At 39.2% G+C, this 18,347-nt stretch overlaps 1 protein-coding gene across 2 annotated transcripts in view; it reads right to left on the bottom strand.

Moving 5' to 3' along the window:
* Window positions 1-17,398, bottom strand: part of CWF19L2 (CWF19 like cell cycle control factor 2) — a 47,341-nt gene extending 29,943 nt beyond the window's left edge. The window contains exons 1-10 of one of the 2 annotated variants that reach the window (XM_085555807.1): window positions 17,296-17,398; window positions 13,394-13,504; window positions 12,601-12,720; window positions 11,166-11,273; window positions 9,578-9,697; window positions 8,578-8,671; window positions 7,363-7,478; window positions 5,101-5,798; window positions 2,186-2,282; window positions 1,290-1,379 (exon numbers count right to left, since the gene is read on the bottom strand). In XM_085555807.1, the coding sequence (XP_085411933.1) occupies window positions 1,290-1,379; window positions 2,186-2,282; window positions 5,101-5,798; window positions 7,363-7,478; window positions 8,578-8,671; window positions 9,578-9,697; window positions 11,166-11,273; window positions 12,601-12,720; window positions 13,394-13,504; window positions 17,296-17,379 (1,638 nt within the window). In that variant the 5' untranslated portion in view covers window positions 17,380-17,398. Of the gene's footprint in view, window positions 1-1,289; window positions 1,380-2,185; window positions 2,283-5,100; window positions 5,799-7,362; window positions 7,479-8,577; window positions 8,672-9,577; window positions 9,698-11,165; window positions 11,274-12,600; window positions 12,721-13,393; window positions 13,505-16,441; window positions 16,527-17,295 lie in introns of those variants that run through there. The other variant, XM_085555818.1, reaches the window with a different exon arrangement.
* Between the last annotated feature and the right edge of the window lie 949 nt (window positions 17,399-18,347).

Here is an 18,347-nt window from a genome sequence, read left to right as displayed (position 1 = left end):
AAATCAATTTGAGCTAAGCAAACTGGTAAGATTACCTTGGCAACTACCACATGGATAGGACTTAGGACTCAGCAACTATCAGCTTTGCAAAACTGCTCACACTCAAAAAACACCTAATATAAGTTAGCAATAGCCAAGAAACAAGCACTACCATGGCATATTCATAAAGACAACATAGCAAGGCTTCAAAATGTAACAGAGAACACTCGCTCTCTGGAAAGCAAGCCCTGGCAACAATTAAATCCAAAATGACTTCATGTAAACAGCATCATTTCGCAGAGGCTGGAAGAGTCTGCCAATAAACAACAAGCCTAAGAAGCTGAGCAACATTACAGCAGGTTGTAATGTGGCTGGCCCTCTTCAAGCAAGGTGCATTTCAAGAGCTGAAGTGTACATTACAAGCGTGCAAAACTGAAGACAGTCACACAAAGGATATAAGAAAATCATATAGAACTGAATAGTTGGAAGATCGTTGAGTCCAAATCATATCTTAAAACAATATTCATGAACAGAAACAACTAAATCAGTAGCTTCAAGGTTTTCAGGAAGCAAGCCTGAAAGGCTTCAAGAAGCGAGTCTTTCCAGCCTAGCAAAGTCTATCATATGTCCTTCTTAATAAGATTCCTATTGGACTGCTCATTTATGTTTCAGATGCCAGTCCAAGACTTACTAGCACCCAAGTCATGTCTAGTCAAAATGATACAAACCTGCTCTTTTTCCTTAGTTTATCTTTCTTTTCATAGTTTATCTTTTTGAATTCCCAGACTCTCATGTTCCTGAACTTAGTGCTGTTAAAAGTAGGGAGGATTCTCCACATTCCAAAACAGTCTATCACTTGGTAAAAGTAAAGTCTATGAGATCAACTGCTAAATATATTTTCACTTATTTTTTTTAAATGACTTTTGCCTTCAGAAAATTCACTTAGTACTAACGTTTTGTATTTCTGCAATGACATCATATTGTTAGTTATAAAATCCTCTCATTAAAAATTAAGACAAAAAACAGACTAAGGTTAATACTTAAGGGTGCTCAAAATTGTTCATGAGAATTTCCAAGTTCACCTACAGAGAACTTCTGAATTCTTAATCCTTGTAAATTCATATCACAGTTTTGACTAAAAATCTTCTCTCCATTATGAGGATAAACTCTACAAATGAAGGTACTGACTCTTCTTACAAGCTACACTTTCTAATTTTCCTATGTGCATTTCATGTTCTCTCTGATATAACCACTACTTGCATCATATTACATTAGCATAAAAAAAAATAAAAAGAATATTTTCCCCTTACCTCTCTGCGGGACTTCTCTGGGATCTGCTTCTGAGCCTCCTTTAACTTGCGCGCATTATCAAGTTCTGCTTGAAGTTTTGAAGCCAATTCCTTCAAACAGAGTGGGAGTACTGAATTAAACCATTCTGAACTTTTAGAAACCTGTCCGAAGTAACTATTAATTTCATTTAGTTATGTTTTATTTTTAACAAGCTTAATGATACTAAAATACTAGAGAAAATGTCAATATAATTCACACAATTCTTTACTGGAAAGAAAATACAAATATTTGTTCAGACAAGATGTACCTACAGTACAGAAATACATATTGTAATAAAAACACCTGAAAATTAGGTTGCTTTTTTGTTTTGGCTTAAAAACTAATTCTGAGTGAGTTTGCAAGAAAAAAATGCATATTTAAAGTGACAGAAAATCGCAATGTCATCTTCTGCTACATGATTTTGCCAAAAAAAAAAAGGTATCAGAATTAAAGAATCATTCTTTTCCCACACATCGCTCATATGCTTATTCAAAATATGCTTTAATCTGCTGCTGTCGGGCTAAAGAGAAGTTAGCCATGATTGTGTCCAAACTTCTAATGAACAAAACTACTGGAGGATCTCCTGTAAAACATCTGAGTCACTGGTACTCATCCCTCACAATCCTATAACACAGCTACATTGATTCAGAAGTGTTGTTTTTTATCTGTGTATTTCTGTTACAGAAATATTCTATTTAAATTAAATACTCTATTTGAGTTACACTTAAAAGTAGCACCATCAAATCTTACATGATCAGATTTCAGAGGACTTCTCATTTGCTCAGAAAATACACTTCCATTGTTCATACAGTTCTTTAAGACTAAAGCACTGCGTGCAAAATTGCAGTATATTCCCATAATTTTTCGAACACATTACCATGTTTCCCATGAGCTCAGCTTTCACAATCCTGGCTCCCAGTTTGTTCATCTCATCTTCACTAAGGACCCGAGGCTGCTCGTCCTCTGATGGATGCCTGTAAAATATAATCAGCACTAAACCTACACAAAAACAATACTGATTTCACCTGTGTAATTATTATATACCTACTGCATTGGCATATACACTCTTACTGTCAAAAATAATAACAACATTCTATGGAAACATACTTGCAGTCAGAAGTTGTCACTGTTATAATGATTCTCTTTTACAAAGAACACTACCACTATTATTGCCTCTGATACCAAAAAGCTTAAAAGAAATTCATGAGGTACATTTCCTTTTACTTCTGAGTTCTTTAAAATGAAAAGCGCTACCGAGTGAACACCTTCCCAGCATAAACATCAGTCAAGAGCCATTACTAGGTACAAGACAACAAAAAGCAAAGAAAATAGCAGTGAAAAGAGTAACTTAAACCCACTTTGTAGCCATCCTTTCTGGCTTTGGTCACACATCCACTTCCCAGCTCTCCTGTGGCCTTCCATCTCTTGAAGACTATTTCTATGCTTATCATATTTATCTGCTTACAGCACCATCTCTGTTTATAACCAGCTGTGGCTGGTACAGTAAAATTTCCATGGAAAATTTACTGGTATCATTTAGATTCATAGAATGACAAGGTTGGAAAGGACCTACAAGATCATCCAATCCAACTGTGCACCCATCACCATTGCCACCACAAGCCACTAAACCATATCTTGTAGCTCTTCACCCAGATGCCTCTTCAAACACTGCCAAGGACAGCGATTCCACCACCTCCCTGGGCAGCCATTCCAGTGCCTGACCACTCTCTGAGAGAAAAAGTTTTTCCTTATGTCTAAATTTGTCTAATGTGTAACATACAAAATATAGGGAAGCTTCTGGTACTCACTTCTTGGGACAATAAAGGACATCTCAAAGAATAGCTTCTCAAAGAAGCCATCAAACAAGTTTCACTTTTTTTTCCTCCATTTTCAAAACAAGGCAGAGCACTTGAGCAAAGGGAGCAAGAGATGGTTACCAATTCATGCACAGTTTTTTGAGCAGTGTTAGTATCTGCCTGCTGTTGGGGGCCTGCTTTGCAGGGGGTTGGACTCGATGATCTCCACAGGTCCCTTCCAACCCCAACAATTCTGTGACTCTGTAAACTGACCCCTTAAAACTTTGAGACAAGAGGCATTATTTTGCTGTTTGTTTTTTTTGTCTAAAGTTAAACTCTGAAGCAGTCACATAAGTGTGATGTCCTGCAAACACTAACTGGATGGACTTCTCCTGTGGAGAGAACTCCCGGACATCTAATCAGCACTTTTAATTAACCTGTGTCATAGACGTTCAAAATACTTCGATTTATAGACTGAAGCTCTCCCCATGTTTTAGAAATGATAAAATCTATAGTGTTCATTGTCAGTGTGGGAGAAGAGAAACTAAACTAGCAAAACCTATTAATTCAAGGCTTCATTTCAGTCAAGGTGTACTTTTACTGACTGACTGAACAACACTGAAAGCATACATGTAACACAAGCCTCAGAACTTCAGGAAGATAACAGTAGTTATAAATCATTCCCCAAATTAACTACCTCAAACACCCAACCCCGAAAAGTTACAGGAGTCAGAATAAAGATGTTATCACTGAAGAGAACAGGAAGACATGTCATGTTCTGTTGCAAACACAGCAGGGAGACACACACAGGGAGCTGAGAGTCAGTTTAAAAGAGCTTGGAAATAAACCAATAAGCAAAGTCTACTTAGGCCCGGAAAACTATATAATCTTCACTCTACTGATAAATCAGCTCAGTAATCAAATTGGTTAAGAAATAGAATTATAATATAAAAGAAGCTGCACAATTGGGTTTCAGAGAACTAAAACAGAAAACATGCAAAAGAAAGTATCAGCTAAATAGCTTCTGTGCTTAACTCTGTTCTGTGAGGGAAAGAAACGAATTACATCAATTTATCTGTTCTACCATTACAATTTAATTCGATGTACTGGAATAAGCAAACCACTTCTGCACACAATCTGGTTTTCCCAAATTTGTGGTTCTGCCCAATTACAGCCAGCCTTGTGCTTGCTACCTGTGCTAAAACAACAAAAAATACAATTGTAAAGCAGTAGCTGCTTGTTCTAAGATAACAATCAGGAAGTAATTGTGGTGCCCAGTGCTAGGGCAACATCATTTTTACCCCTGCTATGAAAGGAAAAGTATGTTTCTTTAGCTCCATTCAAAGCAGAACATGTAGTAAGTAAAATCTGGAAGAACCACACAACCTGTGCAACACAAAGAACTGTGTAGACTCAGCCACTTGTCTTTAGTTAGTCACACAGTATTGCCTTAATGCACAATTTACCTTTGCAAATACACTGCAGGGTTTCTGAAAGTACTACGTGTAGGAACAGTTGTATGTTAAGTAAAGAATTATAAGGTATTGTCTTGTTACTAGAATCCAACATTTAAACATTAAAAGTGAACCCATAACCTTGCTATAAGAACTTTTAATGCAAATAACCAATAGGAGCATTTGAGAAACAAGGAATTATACTTGAGAACATTTTCTGACTAAACCCTGTCACCCCACACATGCAGACCATGAACAATCACACACAATTTTACTGTGCAGCGAACTAACAAAGAAGCAGCAAAATAATCTGTAACTGGCAATTCTTAAATATGCCAAGGAGAAAGAGAGGTGTTCATTAATTCCACACAGGTCCATTTTGGCTGTGCCTAGCTGGGAGACAAGTGGACAAGTGTCCACCTAATCAAAGAGATCTGACATGGACAGATTGGATACTATGATAATGAAGACAACATTTTAGGTACGCTTTGCCATGAACAATACAGACAAACCAAAGGCAAGAAAAGGCGTTTGTAAAATACCTAGAACATGCTGTTACATTGTCAGACAACGTTTGTTTCTTCTCAGGGATACTGGCTGGGTACTCCTCTCGTGATTTCTCTTTGTCAAAACTTTGAGTTCTTTCACCATCATTTTTTGCTGCAGTATCTGATGGCTTCTGATCAGACATCGATCTTTCATGGTTACCTTGCGTGTGTGTTTTGTTCCACAACGGAGTATCCTCACTAGGTTTTTGGAAACGGTTGCTTAAAGAGCTATGTAGAGGTAGTTTTGAAGAAGACCCGTGTGACCTGTAGTCCCCAGATGCACTGTAGGATGACGGGTCATCATCAGAGGGTTTCAGAAATTTATGTTTTATGTCACTTAGAGACACACTCTTCTCTTTACTTCGCTTCTCATCCAAGTGTTTTTCTACTTTGGAGCTATAGCCTCTCAGTTCTGAGTCTCTACTGCTGTGTCCACGTTCTTGGTCCAAACTCAATCCAACTCTTTTGTAACCTCTGTCTTCTTGTGCCCATCCTTTGCCATACTTCTCCCTTGTATGTCCCCCAGACATGTGTCTACCATCTCCGTGTCGTGTCTCATCTTTCATACGATGTTCTTTCTTCTCATGTTCTGAGTAGTCAGGTTTTCTCCACCTACCACTTCTATAATCATTTTCCTTCTTGGTTGCAACTTTTTCAGCTTCTTCTAACCGTGACTGAAATGCCTCCATTGACTACAAGAAAGAACAAAAAAGGTCATGCTGCTTTTAAGCTCATGGAATATTGCAAAGCTCCCTAAGAAATATTACAAAAAAGGCACCATTCTGTGAAAATGTATCACTGTGCAGAACCATGAGCCATGGAGTGGAAAGGAAGATCAAACAACAACAACAAAAAAAAAAGGATTAATAGTTTACAGTCTAAAGCGCTCCACAGGGAAGGCATTCTGATTCCTTATCTTAGACTGTTTCTAACTTTCATTCAGTGGCTCTACTGTAAAGTGCTGAACACTCCTGGGAACAGGAAGCACAGCTTTAGAACTGCTTCTTCCAGCTAACTCAGCGATAAGAGGCATGAGCTGGGAAGAAAGGTTTCTTCTTACCTGCTCATGGACTTAACATTTATGCTTACTGGATGTTCAGTTTTTACAGAACCAACGGATGTTCCCACTAAACTATTTTATCATCCAGTTGTACCCTTAAAAACACGGGAGAAAAAGCTCAAAATCAAAAACCTATCCATTAGCCAAATATACAAAATGTGAACTGTTCCTCTTCTTTCTTTTGAGCTGAGTTAAATGCCATTAAATACATGTTTTTCGTAGAATGGCTTGGACTGGAAGGGATCTTAAAGATCCATCTAAAAACAGTACATACTGAGGCATACCTGGTTAAGATCTCTTTCAATCACTACCCTGTACCACAGCAGCTTGAGTGTTCGTATGTTTAAATCCTAGTTTCTTGAAAAAGACTCTTAAAAATAATATTCTTTAAATTCACTGGCACCAACCGATTTCCACCAGTGCTGTTGTTGCTGGTTTCATCATTCAGGAATGACAAAACAACTGTATGAACTCACATGGTCTTACTCAAGATTTTCACAACCAAACCAAACCCAAAACCACACACACCACAAACACAGAACTCAAAAATAAAACTACAGCCAAGATTAAATACTATCAGCCCACACATCTGAATAGGCCTTAAAGAGCAATCTGATCTAGCTGTAGATGTTCCTGTTCATTTCAGGGGAGTTAGACTAGAGGACTTCTAAAGGTGCCTTCCAACTCAAAGGATACAATAATTCTATGATTCTAATATTGTTATGGCAGACTTAATAAAGGAGTTTTTAAACTCTTCAGAAGCATACAGTTTTCTCAATACACAGGGACAAGAGACCAGAAGATTCAGATCTGGTAGTTCTCCAAATTACTTTGAAATTATTACTACCCACAAGCTGTATGAGCAGAAAAAAATTATATTTTCTAATAACTATCACAATTTTTTAATGCACTCAGGTATTTTGTAACTGAAATTATTTCAATATATGGGATTTAAAATCTAAATAATATTTATAATGTTTATAATATAATTTTATAGTATTTATAATATTAAACTAAAAAGATATTAAATGAATTTGGATAGCATTTAACTCTTCATCACTTCTTAAGAGGCTGACTTTTCCTGCTTCTTTCCTACTGCTTCTTTCTGACACCACACATTAAGTATTTGTGCTTTTTACATGAAAGTAACCATTTCCAAGCACCTATTAATATAAAAAAAAATTGAAGATCCTTACCCCATATCTTTCAGCTACAATTTCCTCAATATTTCGTTTCTCTCTCTCAGCTTGCTCCTTCATTCTTTGATATGATTTTCGTAACCAACTTAAACCAGCATCTTCTACCACTGTAACTAAAATGGAAAATAACGAGAAGTCATAATTTTGTATTTCAGTAGTTACTTCTATTTAAATCTTGCTCTTTATGTGACATTAAACCTTCACCTGAAGTTAATGTAATAACTGGTGGGATGCAAAAGAAGAATAGAAGGAATATAATAATGCAATTACACATTTTTATAAGTTCAGTCAAGTGTACCTCAGTCATACTATTGATTAAGTTTCTCTATTTTGTCACAGAACACAACATAAATCTTCCAAGACAGAAGCAGCACACAAAAAGCTGTGGGATTTTTATAAATGAACTTACAGAACCTTCTCAGTGTTTCTATCTCCTATGTTTGTTCTTTGGCACATCTATCCAATACAAACAAGTGCATTTTCCTTCTCAGAAAATTGAAGAGGAATCCCTTGCTTCTTCTTTAAGAAGTTAGCATGAGGTCTTAACACTCAGGACATGTATCCACCAATGCCTGTCACCCTTCATAAAGCACTGATCTCTGCTACTCCTACCAGCGTGCATGAGGCTGACGGTTTGTAGGACAGACTGTCCACAGGGAAAGGTCCCGAAGCAGAAGTGTAAGGGTCCCTTGTGTTCCCCACTGACTTTTTACCACATGATACATGTTTCATGACATTACGAAAAACACTTTTCTAGCTGTTTTTGCTAGAAACAAACAAGATAACCCCAGTGTAAGGAAAGGTTACAGAAATAATATTTTTCACAAATTGCATCTGTAATGCACTTCATTTTAATGTGACTCAGACTACTGTAGTTGCGTATTCTAAAACTATAATTTCTGTAATGGAATGAAAGGAACCAAATGAGATGACAACAATTTATCTTGTCTTGGTTAAATCATGCTTTATTTTAATTAGTTTCACATGGGGAATTTCTATGAAGATACTGAAGGTTAAACCACTCAAGACTAACAAGCAGTGAAGAGAAATTCTGCAAAACATACTATGATATTAACCCAATATTAACTACCAAATTTTCATCTGAATTCTACCTTATCCATAAGCCAGTTACATTAACGTTTGTAGTAACTTGCTAGTAACCCAGAGACCAGGGAGTGGAGATAGAAATTTAATATTATTTATGCTGTTTACCTTTCTTAACTGAAGCTGATTCATCCTCTTCTGGTGGCAATCCTGTACCACCATCCTTCCAATAGGGATTGAGTTCTCTCTCTGAAAGCACAGCCTAATACAGAGATAATATTTATGCATGCATAGCATATGTTTTGTATTTGTTATCAGCATAGCAGTAACATGCACTTGTGTCTGAAGGAGGGCTAGTGAAAGCTTTTGGTTTTACCTCAAGAAATCTCAGAATAGATTGCTTATCGTGATTCTGTCAACTTACTTCTCTGGAAGCAAGCAAGTTCATTGGAGAAGATTTTTAATAGGAATTTCCTAGTCTATGTTTGTTTCCACAGTATTTTCAACTCATTGTGCTATACACATCTGTTGTTTGATGGTTTGGTGTACCCAGGCTGTGATCATCAACTACGTTTTCAAATCAGATCCTATTGCATTTAAAGAACTGAATGAACAAATGAAGCCACCAACAACTGTGCATACACAAAATAATTTTATGACACCATTCCCTTCCCCAATTGGACTCTGATCCTCCCATGTGTTAATACACAACTACCACATGAAAGGCACTGCAACTGCTCTGAGTTCTTTCTTCGTGAAAAACAGCCTAAGCATAATATGCTTTAACACAGAAATCTGAGTGAGCTTTTATCACACAAAACATCAGGGCTCCTTTCATACATGTCATGGGGAAAAGGCCATACCAAGAGTATGTAACTAAATAACACGTCTCAGAAGAAGTTCAATCGTTACAGAACTTAGTACTTTCTAAGCTGGCTTTTTTCTTACTAGAAAGGTAACTACAGACTTTTCTCTACAGGATAAGCCTGCTACAAGAACCCAATGAGAACAAATATCTGATCCATTTAATTAGAACCCTTATCATACCCAACATCAGGCATTAACCTAAACAACTTAAGAGCATACTGAGACTTAGGTCTTTGATCCAGTTTGTTATGTAAAACATAAGTAAAATGTAGAAAAAAGTTGGTGCATTAATTCCTTCTACCTGCTCAATTTCTCGAGCTTTCTGTCGTTCCAGCATTTTTTCTTTCTGTCTTTCACTTTTGACAGACGCCAGTGACGTGGTTTTCAGAGACATGAAGTCTAAATTCATCCATTCTTCTCTCTTCAAAATAAAAAAACAAAACAAAACAAAACAATGCAACTACTGGCAAAAGCTATTTACAATAAACAGCATATATTTTACTAATACATATGAAAGATTTCAGCGAAAAGCAAAAGTGATTTTAAGAACTTCGGTCTTTAGTATTTCTGTATGCAAGTGTGTGTGGATGCACATCCAGGCAGGTTTTAAATATCTCCAGAGGAGACTCCACAATCTCTCTGGGCAGCCTGTTCTGGTGCTGCCAACCTCACAGTAAAGAAGTTTTCTCATGTTCAGATAGAACTTCCTGTGTTCCAGTTTGTGCCCATTGCCCCATGTCCTCCACCCGGTGTATTTAAGACACTAGTAAATATGCAAAATGTATAGGCAGCTTTTTCTAATTTTTGCTTAAGTGAACATTGTACATCTAAACCAGTTCCTTTCCCATCATTACAGAGCTTCATTTTGCTGCTTTTGGCTTTGTAAACTCCTATATATCTTCCAGCATATACAAAATCTGCAGAAAAAATATCACTGAGCATAGTTCATACCTGGAATATCTCAGCATCTAATAGCATCCTCAAATTAAAGAGTTGCACATCTAAATTCTGTGATCTGTACCCCACAGCAGCAGGTAGAAAACTGCATGCACAGAACCAAAGCCAGATTGAGGACAGTTAAAAACTAGGACTGCCTTCTAAAGAACAGCAGCATATGGACAACCTACTCAAATTTGAAACACTTCTCCTTTATACATACAAAACCTGAAGCATCAAAAGAAGGCAGTGTCACACGCATTATAAGCAACTACTCTGCAAAAGCATTTGGAACACTTCTATATATAGTACAGCAATCAAAATGACACAGCTACACCTATTTCAAAACATGTCCTCGCAGAAGAGTCTTCAAATGTCTTTGCTAAGGTTCAAGTCTGAGTTGTCAGTCTTAACAGATGCTGTACGTTAACTAGTTCTCCACTGCTCAAAAATGATAATAAACAACAGAACAGAATGTTTTGGAGGTGATAAACAACATTCCACTTCTCAGATCTCCTCCAAGAAAGAACTGAAAAATAATCTGCTTTCAGGTAATTCAATAGAACCTGCACTCACATAACCAAGCAATATGGATCAACAGAAGACCTGTAAGCATCTGGAGGACACCTGGTCCAAGCTCCCTGATTCCACACAGAGAAGGGTGCCCAGGTCAGTATCCAGATGTCTTCTGAAGATCTCTGAGATTTCACAACTGCTCTGAGCAAACTTTGTTGCTGAAGTTCTGGCGCTGGGCACTACTGAAAAGAGCCTGGCTCTGTCTTCTGTATATATGAAATGGGTTTATGTGCTCCAAGACTGCTTCATAAACACAAACTTTTCCCCGTGAAAAAGTGCTTTTTCAACACACTGCAAAAGAACTGTCAAGAAATCCAAACACATTCCACATTTGCTCATGCTGAATTTATTTCTGGAGTAGTTCTCTGACCTCTTACCTGCACAGATGGTTCTTTCACAGCATCTGATTGCTTGCTGACCTTCCAGGCCTTTTCTGTGTTATCTGACTGTGATGCATTTGACTCGACCCATTCAACTGAAGAATCCTAAGTATGAATTTTAATACAAAGAATTACAACACACCAACATACACTGATAAAATTTATACCACTTACCAAGTATACTGTTAGTCAAACGTGATGCTGGTTGCTAAGTAATGCTAATGAAATGTTTGATTATAAAAATGTAGTTTTGATTGATCCAAAAGGAAACTGTCCCTTCACAACCAAAACGCACTGCTAGAGTTCATGAGCACACTGCAGTAACACCAGTTCCCAATGGCTGCTGACTCACAACATAATACTGCTAACATTAAAACAGCCAAATAAAAACAAAAATAAATGTCCTCATTGAATTACAAAACCAAAACATTTAAAAAGTTTAGGTTCATTACTATGTTTTACACTGGAAAACTAAACCAACAACAGTACCAAATAAAGCACTTCAGGTGCTATGTACTCTCATTTTCATATCCAGCTTCCTTCATTTGCAAACCATGCACTGTAATTTCACACTTGAACAAAACTGTATTTTATTGAATAGAATTTCTTTGCTATTTATCTGAACCTGTAATGGCAATAAAAGACTCTGGACCAAAGCAATCAGACTTGTGCTTTATTGCAGGACTCACTAATGTGATATTAGTTTTGATGAATCCCACAGAATATGTGGGAAATCTGTGGTTATTTCCTACACTTAAAGAATAGTTCACCCCCATCAACACTAGAAAATAAACCTCATCATACTGAGTGTTCATTAACTCAGGAAAAGATTCTCTCCAAAGAAAACTTACACTGCTACCTGACTTGCACCAAAACACCAAGAAGATGTTTTGCACATCGTGGCCAGAAAGCAGCAGGTTAATACAGTCTCTGTGCTGTTTTGCCAGAGTGCCTCTGAATGAGAAGGCATCTGTCAAGAGAATCAAATGCACTGGTCTGAGCCTTCCTCTGCACTAGTGCACAGATCCCAGTTGAATATCCATGGGAAAAGGCAACAGTAACTCATGCTTGAATTCTAAGTCAAACGTTTTCCATTTTAGACACATCATTCTACCTTATACCAGTAACTACAGAGAATCTGCAATTTTTTCCACTCCACCCCAGAAATCCCCGATATCAAGTTTTTTGCTAAAAAACTGCAAATCCTTATTTCCTAATTGAATGCTATACAATTCAACAGACTCAGACTACAGCATCTTCTAAACTGACTAAACGTTTGCTATATGAAAGAGACTTGATACATTAAAGAGACAAATAGTTTCCCAACAGAAAGAGCAAGCCTCAGTATTACTTAACCATGTGTACCCAGGTACCCATAGAACATTGCAGGTTATTAAATGTCACTTAAAGCCCTTTTAAGTCTCTTACTTACTGAAGAACTATCATCAGTGTCATCCTTTTTTTCAGATTTATGTTTTTTATTTTTCTTCTTTTCTTTCTTAGATTTTTTGGAATGTTTATCCTTTTTCTTCTTTTTCTTCCCAGAATGTTCCTGCAAGAAAATGTTTGTAAATGAGATTCAGTAAACTCAATTGGCCACATACAAAGAAAACAATCATAACCTGCATACCAAAGCACACTGAAAAAGGTAAAACACACACAGTGGGACACGGACACATTTTATTTCTACTACTTTCTCTCTCCATCTTGGGGATAGGGAAGAGCACGCTATGCCTCACATCCATAACCAATCCCCACCCCTGCCCACAGTATCCTCTTCACTAGAACTAAGCTACTGCATCAGATACAGATCATCTGCACTACACTTTTTTCGGTCAAATCTGTTTCCTTGGGCAACACTGAATCAATTCACACCTCATTTGTTGATACATCGCACACGTTTCTAAAATAACACTTAGGGATGCGATATTTGGATGCTCCATTACAACTTCTCCCTTAAATTAGCACAGATGGGCCTACTATGAAACCGTGGAACCTCTAGAATTCCTCTCATGGCACTATTCTCATCTGGGAGTACTTGCTCCCCTGCATAAGATAAAAATTAAAGCCGGAATTGAATGATAAAAGTTGTTTTCCCCTTCCTGAGTAAAAGATTATTTCCACTTAAACTAAGCTAATATTGAAGCATAAAAAATTCAGGAACTGGACATGTTATAAAACTACGTGATATAACTATATAACTCAGTGATTTCCAGGTGCGTCACCTCCTCCAGTTGCTCCACACGCTCGTTCACGTCAGGAAGCATCCACGTGTCTTCACCTCGCAGACGCTTCTGCAGCTTGCGCCTCTCCTCCTTCTCATAATCACTTTTGGCCTAGGACAAACAGAGAAGAGAAATAACTAAATGCAGCTCAGTGGCATTAGTTACAGATGCTTTAGTAAGTCACATTGACACATCATACACAATTTTAAGAACAGTACTTGAGAGTTTTTCTTTTTAGAGGAAAGCAATAAAAGTACTTTAGGATTATTACACGTTAAACAGAAAGCAAGCTAAAAAAAGATTATGCATCCTACATCCTCAGGCTACAGTTCTGCAGCTCCTCTCACCAATTCCATCCTATCATCCTCAGTAAACGAGGCAAAAACATTCACTTTCCCTTTGCTCTGTGAAGTCTTCTTTCTTACAGCCTTCACAAAGAGCACATTACATGATACAGGGGACTTCTGATTTTTCTATCTCTAACATTCCCTGGGCAATTACTCCATTGCCAAGCACAGCTCAGTACGAGTTAATTTTACAGGTAAGCTGTAAGCAAGTCTTCTCAATTTCAGAAATATCTCAGCCAGGTACAAAATTTGGAGCTGTAAGAGGCTCTTCCCTTTCTGGTTATGGAGCGAAAACTAGAAATATTTTTAGTCCTATTTCTGAAGAGTTAATAATCACTGCAGCTTCAACTCCTGAAAAGGATTTCTGTAAACTATGTCAATAAAACGTCGACCTTTCCAGACAATGAGTTTCCTGCGATACATTCATCAGCAGTGTGGCTTTCACTTCCCTCAAACTGAATTTGTCCTTATGAAAACTCTTTATCCCAAATGCAATCATCACATCTGATGAAGCAGGAAATCTTTTTTCCATTACTACAACTCCACTCCTGCGACGTTTTCAGCTGTATGAGATAAACTGTGCACGTTCTACTGCAGCTGAAGCAAAAACCAAAGGCAGAATTTGGTTCCCATCCTGAATCAGTTGTACTACAAAGGGCTCTCAATCATAAACCAAGTGACTGCATACAAAGAGTGACAGTATTACATATTTGGAACTGGCTGCCTCTTTTCTCACATTACAAAAGTCCAAAATTACCCCCCATCCCTTTTGTCTCCTCTATCAGCTTCATTCCTGAGCAACACTCAAGGGGGGTTGGAACTACATGATCCTTGAGGTCCCTTCCAACCCGGGTAATTCTGTGATTCTGTGATTCTGTGTAACACTCACTTTTCTCCTGTATTTACTTCCACCCCTTCTTCCCCCCCAAAGAACTCATCAATGTTTCATAAATTCACTTATATCCCATTACTTCTTCACATTTGCTGGGCTGCAGGTTTTTTTCTGTGCTCTGTTGTATGTGTGTGATTTAAACTCTTCTCTGTAACAGAAGGTATATTTTAAATGAAATCATTATTCGCCTCATGATGGAAAATTTACAAATAGACATTGAGTTAAATGAAGCTAATGTTACAAACTAGGAACAAATTCTTGTTCGTGTCATTACCCTGTTTCAAAGCACCATCATTTTATTCACATTGTTTCAGAACAGACCGTATTCACTCGAACCACTGAGTGAGCTCTCATTTACTTGCAAATATATATTTATTAAACAACATGTTGTTAGCAAGAGAATCTTGCAATCTATCAGTCATCCCCAACAGTTCCTACATAAGCAATAAGCAGATCACATCAGCCTTAGAAACCAAGCAAAACTCATAGATCATAGAACCATAGAATCACCAGGGTTGGAAAAGACCTAAAAGATCATCCAGTCCAACCATTCACCTATTACCAATAGCTCCAACTAAACCATGTCCAACTCATCGATGTCCATAAAAAACAAGTCAAAGAAGGGTAGCAATAAAATTAAAAGCTGGCATGACACGCACAGATTCAGGGGTTAACTCCAGAGTGAATTATTGCCAGTTTTTACCAAAGAAAGAAACCAAGTGTTCACATCTATGATCATGGCCTCAAGTTGTGCCAGGGCAAGTTTAGGTTGGATATTAGGAAGCACTTCTTTACAGAAAGCGTAGTTAAACACTGGAATAGGCTCCCCAGGGAGGTGGTTGAATCGCCATCCCTGGATGTGTTTAAGAGCCGTTTGGATGTGGTGCTCAGGGATATGATTTAGCAGAGGGTTGTTAGAGTTAGGGTACTACGGTTAGGGTGCAGTTGGACTTGATGATCTTCAAGGTCTTTTCCAACCTGGGTAATTCTATGATTCTATGATCTAAGACAAGTGCACACCCCTGCGCTTACCAAAACACCCATCAATTTATTTTCTCTTCCTAAACCTGCAAAATGAAACACTCGTGTCACGAACGATCACAGTCATCAAAACAAGATGCTATTTCTGGAGCTTGATACCAATTTGCATGTCAACACTTAATTATTTGATTACTGATCATTATCCATAAGCATTACCAGCTGCTGGGGTTTTATCGACGCAGTTGGGAGGGCAAATTACACAAACACAAACCTGCTCCAGTGCTTCACCACCCTCTGTGTGAAAAACTTCCTCCTGATATCTAACCTAAGCCTTCCCCATCTTAGTTTAAATCTATTTCCCTTGTTGTATCACTATCCACCCTCTTAAGCAGTTCACCATGTCTCCCTCAAATGAGACTTACCTAAACATGATGACAAGTTAAATACAAATTAATAGGTTTTTCCAGCATATTTAATACCACAGTCTAATGACTACAGAGATGCCACAGAAGTGTTTAATGCTACATCTCCTACTTAAAGTTCACACTATTTTAAAGATACAAACAAAAGAAGTAGGAAGTCCTCTGAAGAGCAAGTTATGCCAAAATTTTTAAGCAGCATCCTCCCAGAATACTTCTATTCCATGTTCCACCACTGATGCCAGCAGGAGCAAAGAAAGCAAAGAGACAAATGATTATTTGATAAGCTACACCAACAATGCCTGACATTGTACAATGTTTCGACAAACAGAGCTGTGAACTCTCAACTCTCTTACTGTACAAGTGAGAAGAGGTAAAGCAGGATAATGGTGTCCTACAGTAGTCTTACTTTCTTCCAGCTACGAACACGTTTTTCAGCATCCATCAGTTTGAATTGAGCACTCCTATCAGGGATTCAAATCAAGCAGAAAGTGCAAATATATATATTTGCAAGATATATTTGAAAGAAAAAAAAGGACTTCTGCGGGCTTCTGCTTAGTTAAAGGATACTCCCTTCAACTGCTTGTAAGAAGGGAACACACAGGGTAGAACTGTTTCACATTCTGATGTCACTGAATGGAAATCCTGTTGCCTAGGAACAGTTCCTAGCTATGCAAGAGGAACCCACGTAAAACATTACCTAAACTCTGCTATTTTGTCGCTTTGAAAAGTGAGAAAAGACATCAGTGCTGTGTAAGCAGCGGGACATTCAGGCTTTTTGCTCATTACCTTTGTTCTAGAAATATCTTGGCTATCTTCCTTCTCTCACAAGCCCACCATCACAATCTATTTATTATTTCTGTATCTTCTCCCCCTCATACACATTCATGTAGTCACTCCATACTAAGCCATGTTACCTAACCAGAATGTGATTCCTAATGCCACCACTCACTCTGGCTTTGAGTTACGAGAACGAGCAGCTTCCTGCACATGCACCGATCACTGCACACAGGCAGGCTCTGCCTATGTCAGGATAAGGACAGCTTGCTGGGTCACAGCAACACCATGGAAGCTGAAAAAGAGCGACTGCTGTGTCTCAGCTCGCACAAGCACCTAGCATGAGTAAATGATGCAATTTAAGGCCGTTCTCTCTCATCCTATCACTGCTACATGGAAGAGGATGACAACCCCCTCCTCACCACACCCCCTCGGACTCTCCCAGCGTCCCCACAGCCGGCAGAGGACACGGGCATGGCCGCCCACCTGCGCCAGCAGCGCTTCTCGCTCTCGCCGCCGCTGCTCCCTGCGCTCCTCCAGGCTCCGCTCACTCTCCCAACCGGCCTCCATCGCTAACAAGGCAGAACACGGCGAAACACGGCAGCGCTGCCGTACCGTGAGACAGCGGCTGTCGCGAACGGCGTCCCGGGCAACGGCGGGCGGGGCGGGCTGGGCTGGGATCCGCCCGGCAGCCGGGGACGGGCTGTGGTGGCTGCCCCTTGTGTGCGCTGTCTCCCACACAGCCATGGCTCCCACTCAAGTCTGCACTTGGGCAGTTCCCCTCCCAAGGGCCCGGGTTCAGCTGAACATTTGGGTCTGCAGTCCTTCCGGAGCACAGCTCTGATTTGCCTGTCCCACCACTACAAGGTTGTCCATCTTGAGATGGTTTCACCAACTCCATCATCCGGCCATCCTTCTTGTGATGGTTTCCCATCACAAGATCAGGGGGCTGGAGCACCTCCCCTATGAGGACAGGCTGAGGGAGTTGGGTTTGTTCAGCCTGGAGAAGAGAAGGTTGCGGGGTGACCTCATTGCAGCCTTTCAATACCTGAAGGGAACTTACTCCCAGGAGGGGAGTAAACTCTTCGAAAGGGCTGATAATAGCAGGACACGGGGAAATGGTTTTAAGTTAAAAGAGGGAAGATTTAGGTTGGATGTTAGGGGGAAGTTCTTCACTAGGAGAGTGGTTAGGCCCTGGAACAGGCTGCCCAGGGAGGTTGTGGATGCCCCGTCCTTGGAGGTGTTCAAGGCCAGGTTGGACGGGGCCCTGCGCAACCTGATCTAGTAAATGTGTATGTTTGGTGGCCCTGCCAGGCAGGGGGGTTGGAACTACATGATCCTTGAGGTCCCTTCCAACCCGGGTCATTCTGTGATTCTGTGATTCTGTGATTCCCCAACCCGAGGGATAAGGAGGCAATGGATGCGGGGAAGGCTGAAGTACTCAACGAGCTCTTTGCCTCAGTCTTCACTGGCAGCCAGGTTTCTTGCATCTCACATCCCTGAACCTCACATTCCTGAACCTCTAGGTGGGAGCTGGG

The sequence above is a fragment of the Coturnix japonica genome, chromosome 1 (assembly GCF_054131305.1).
Source record: "Coturnix japonica strain WE chromosome 1, WE-NBRP24, whole genome shotgun sequence".
Taxonomy (NCBI): domain Eukaryota; kingdom Metazoa; phylum Chordata; class Aves; order Galliformes; family Phasianidae; genus Coturnix; species Coturnix japonica.
Note: the sequence above shows the minus strand (reverse complement) of the source record. Positions and strands in the feature narration are given on the sequence as shown.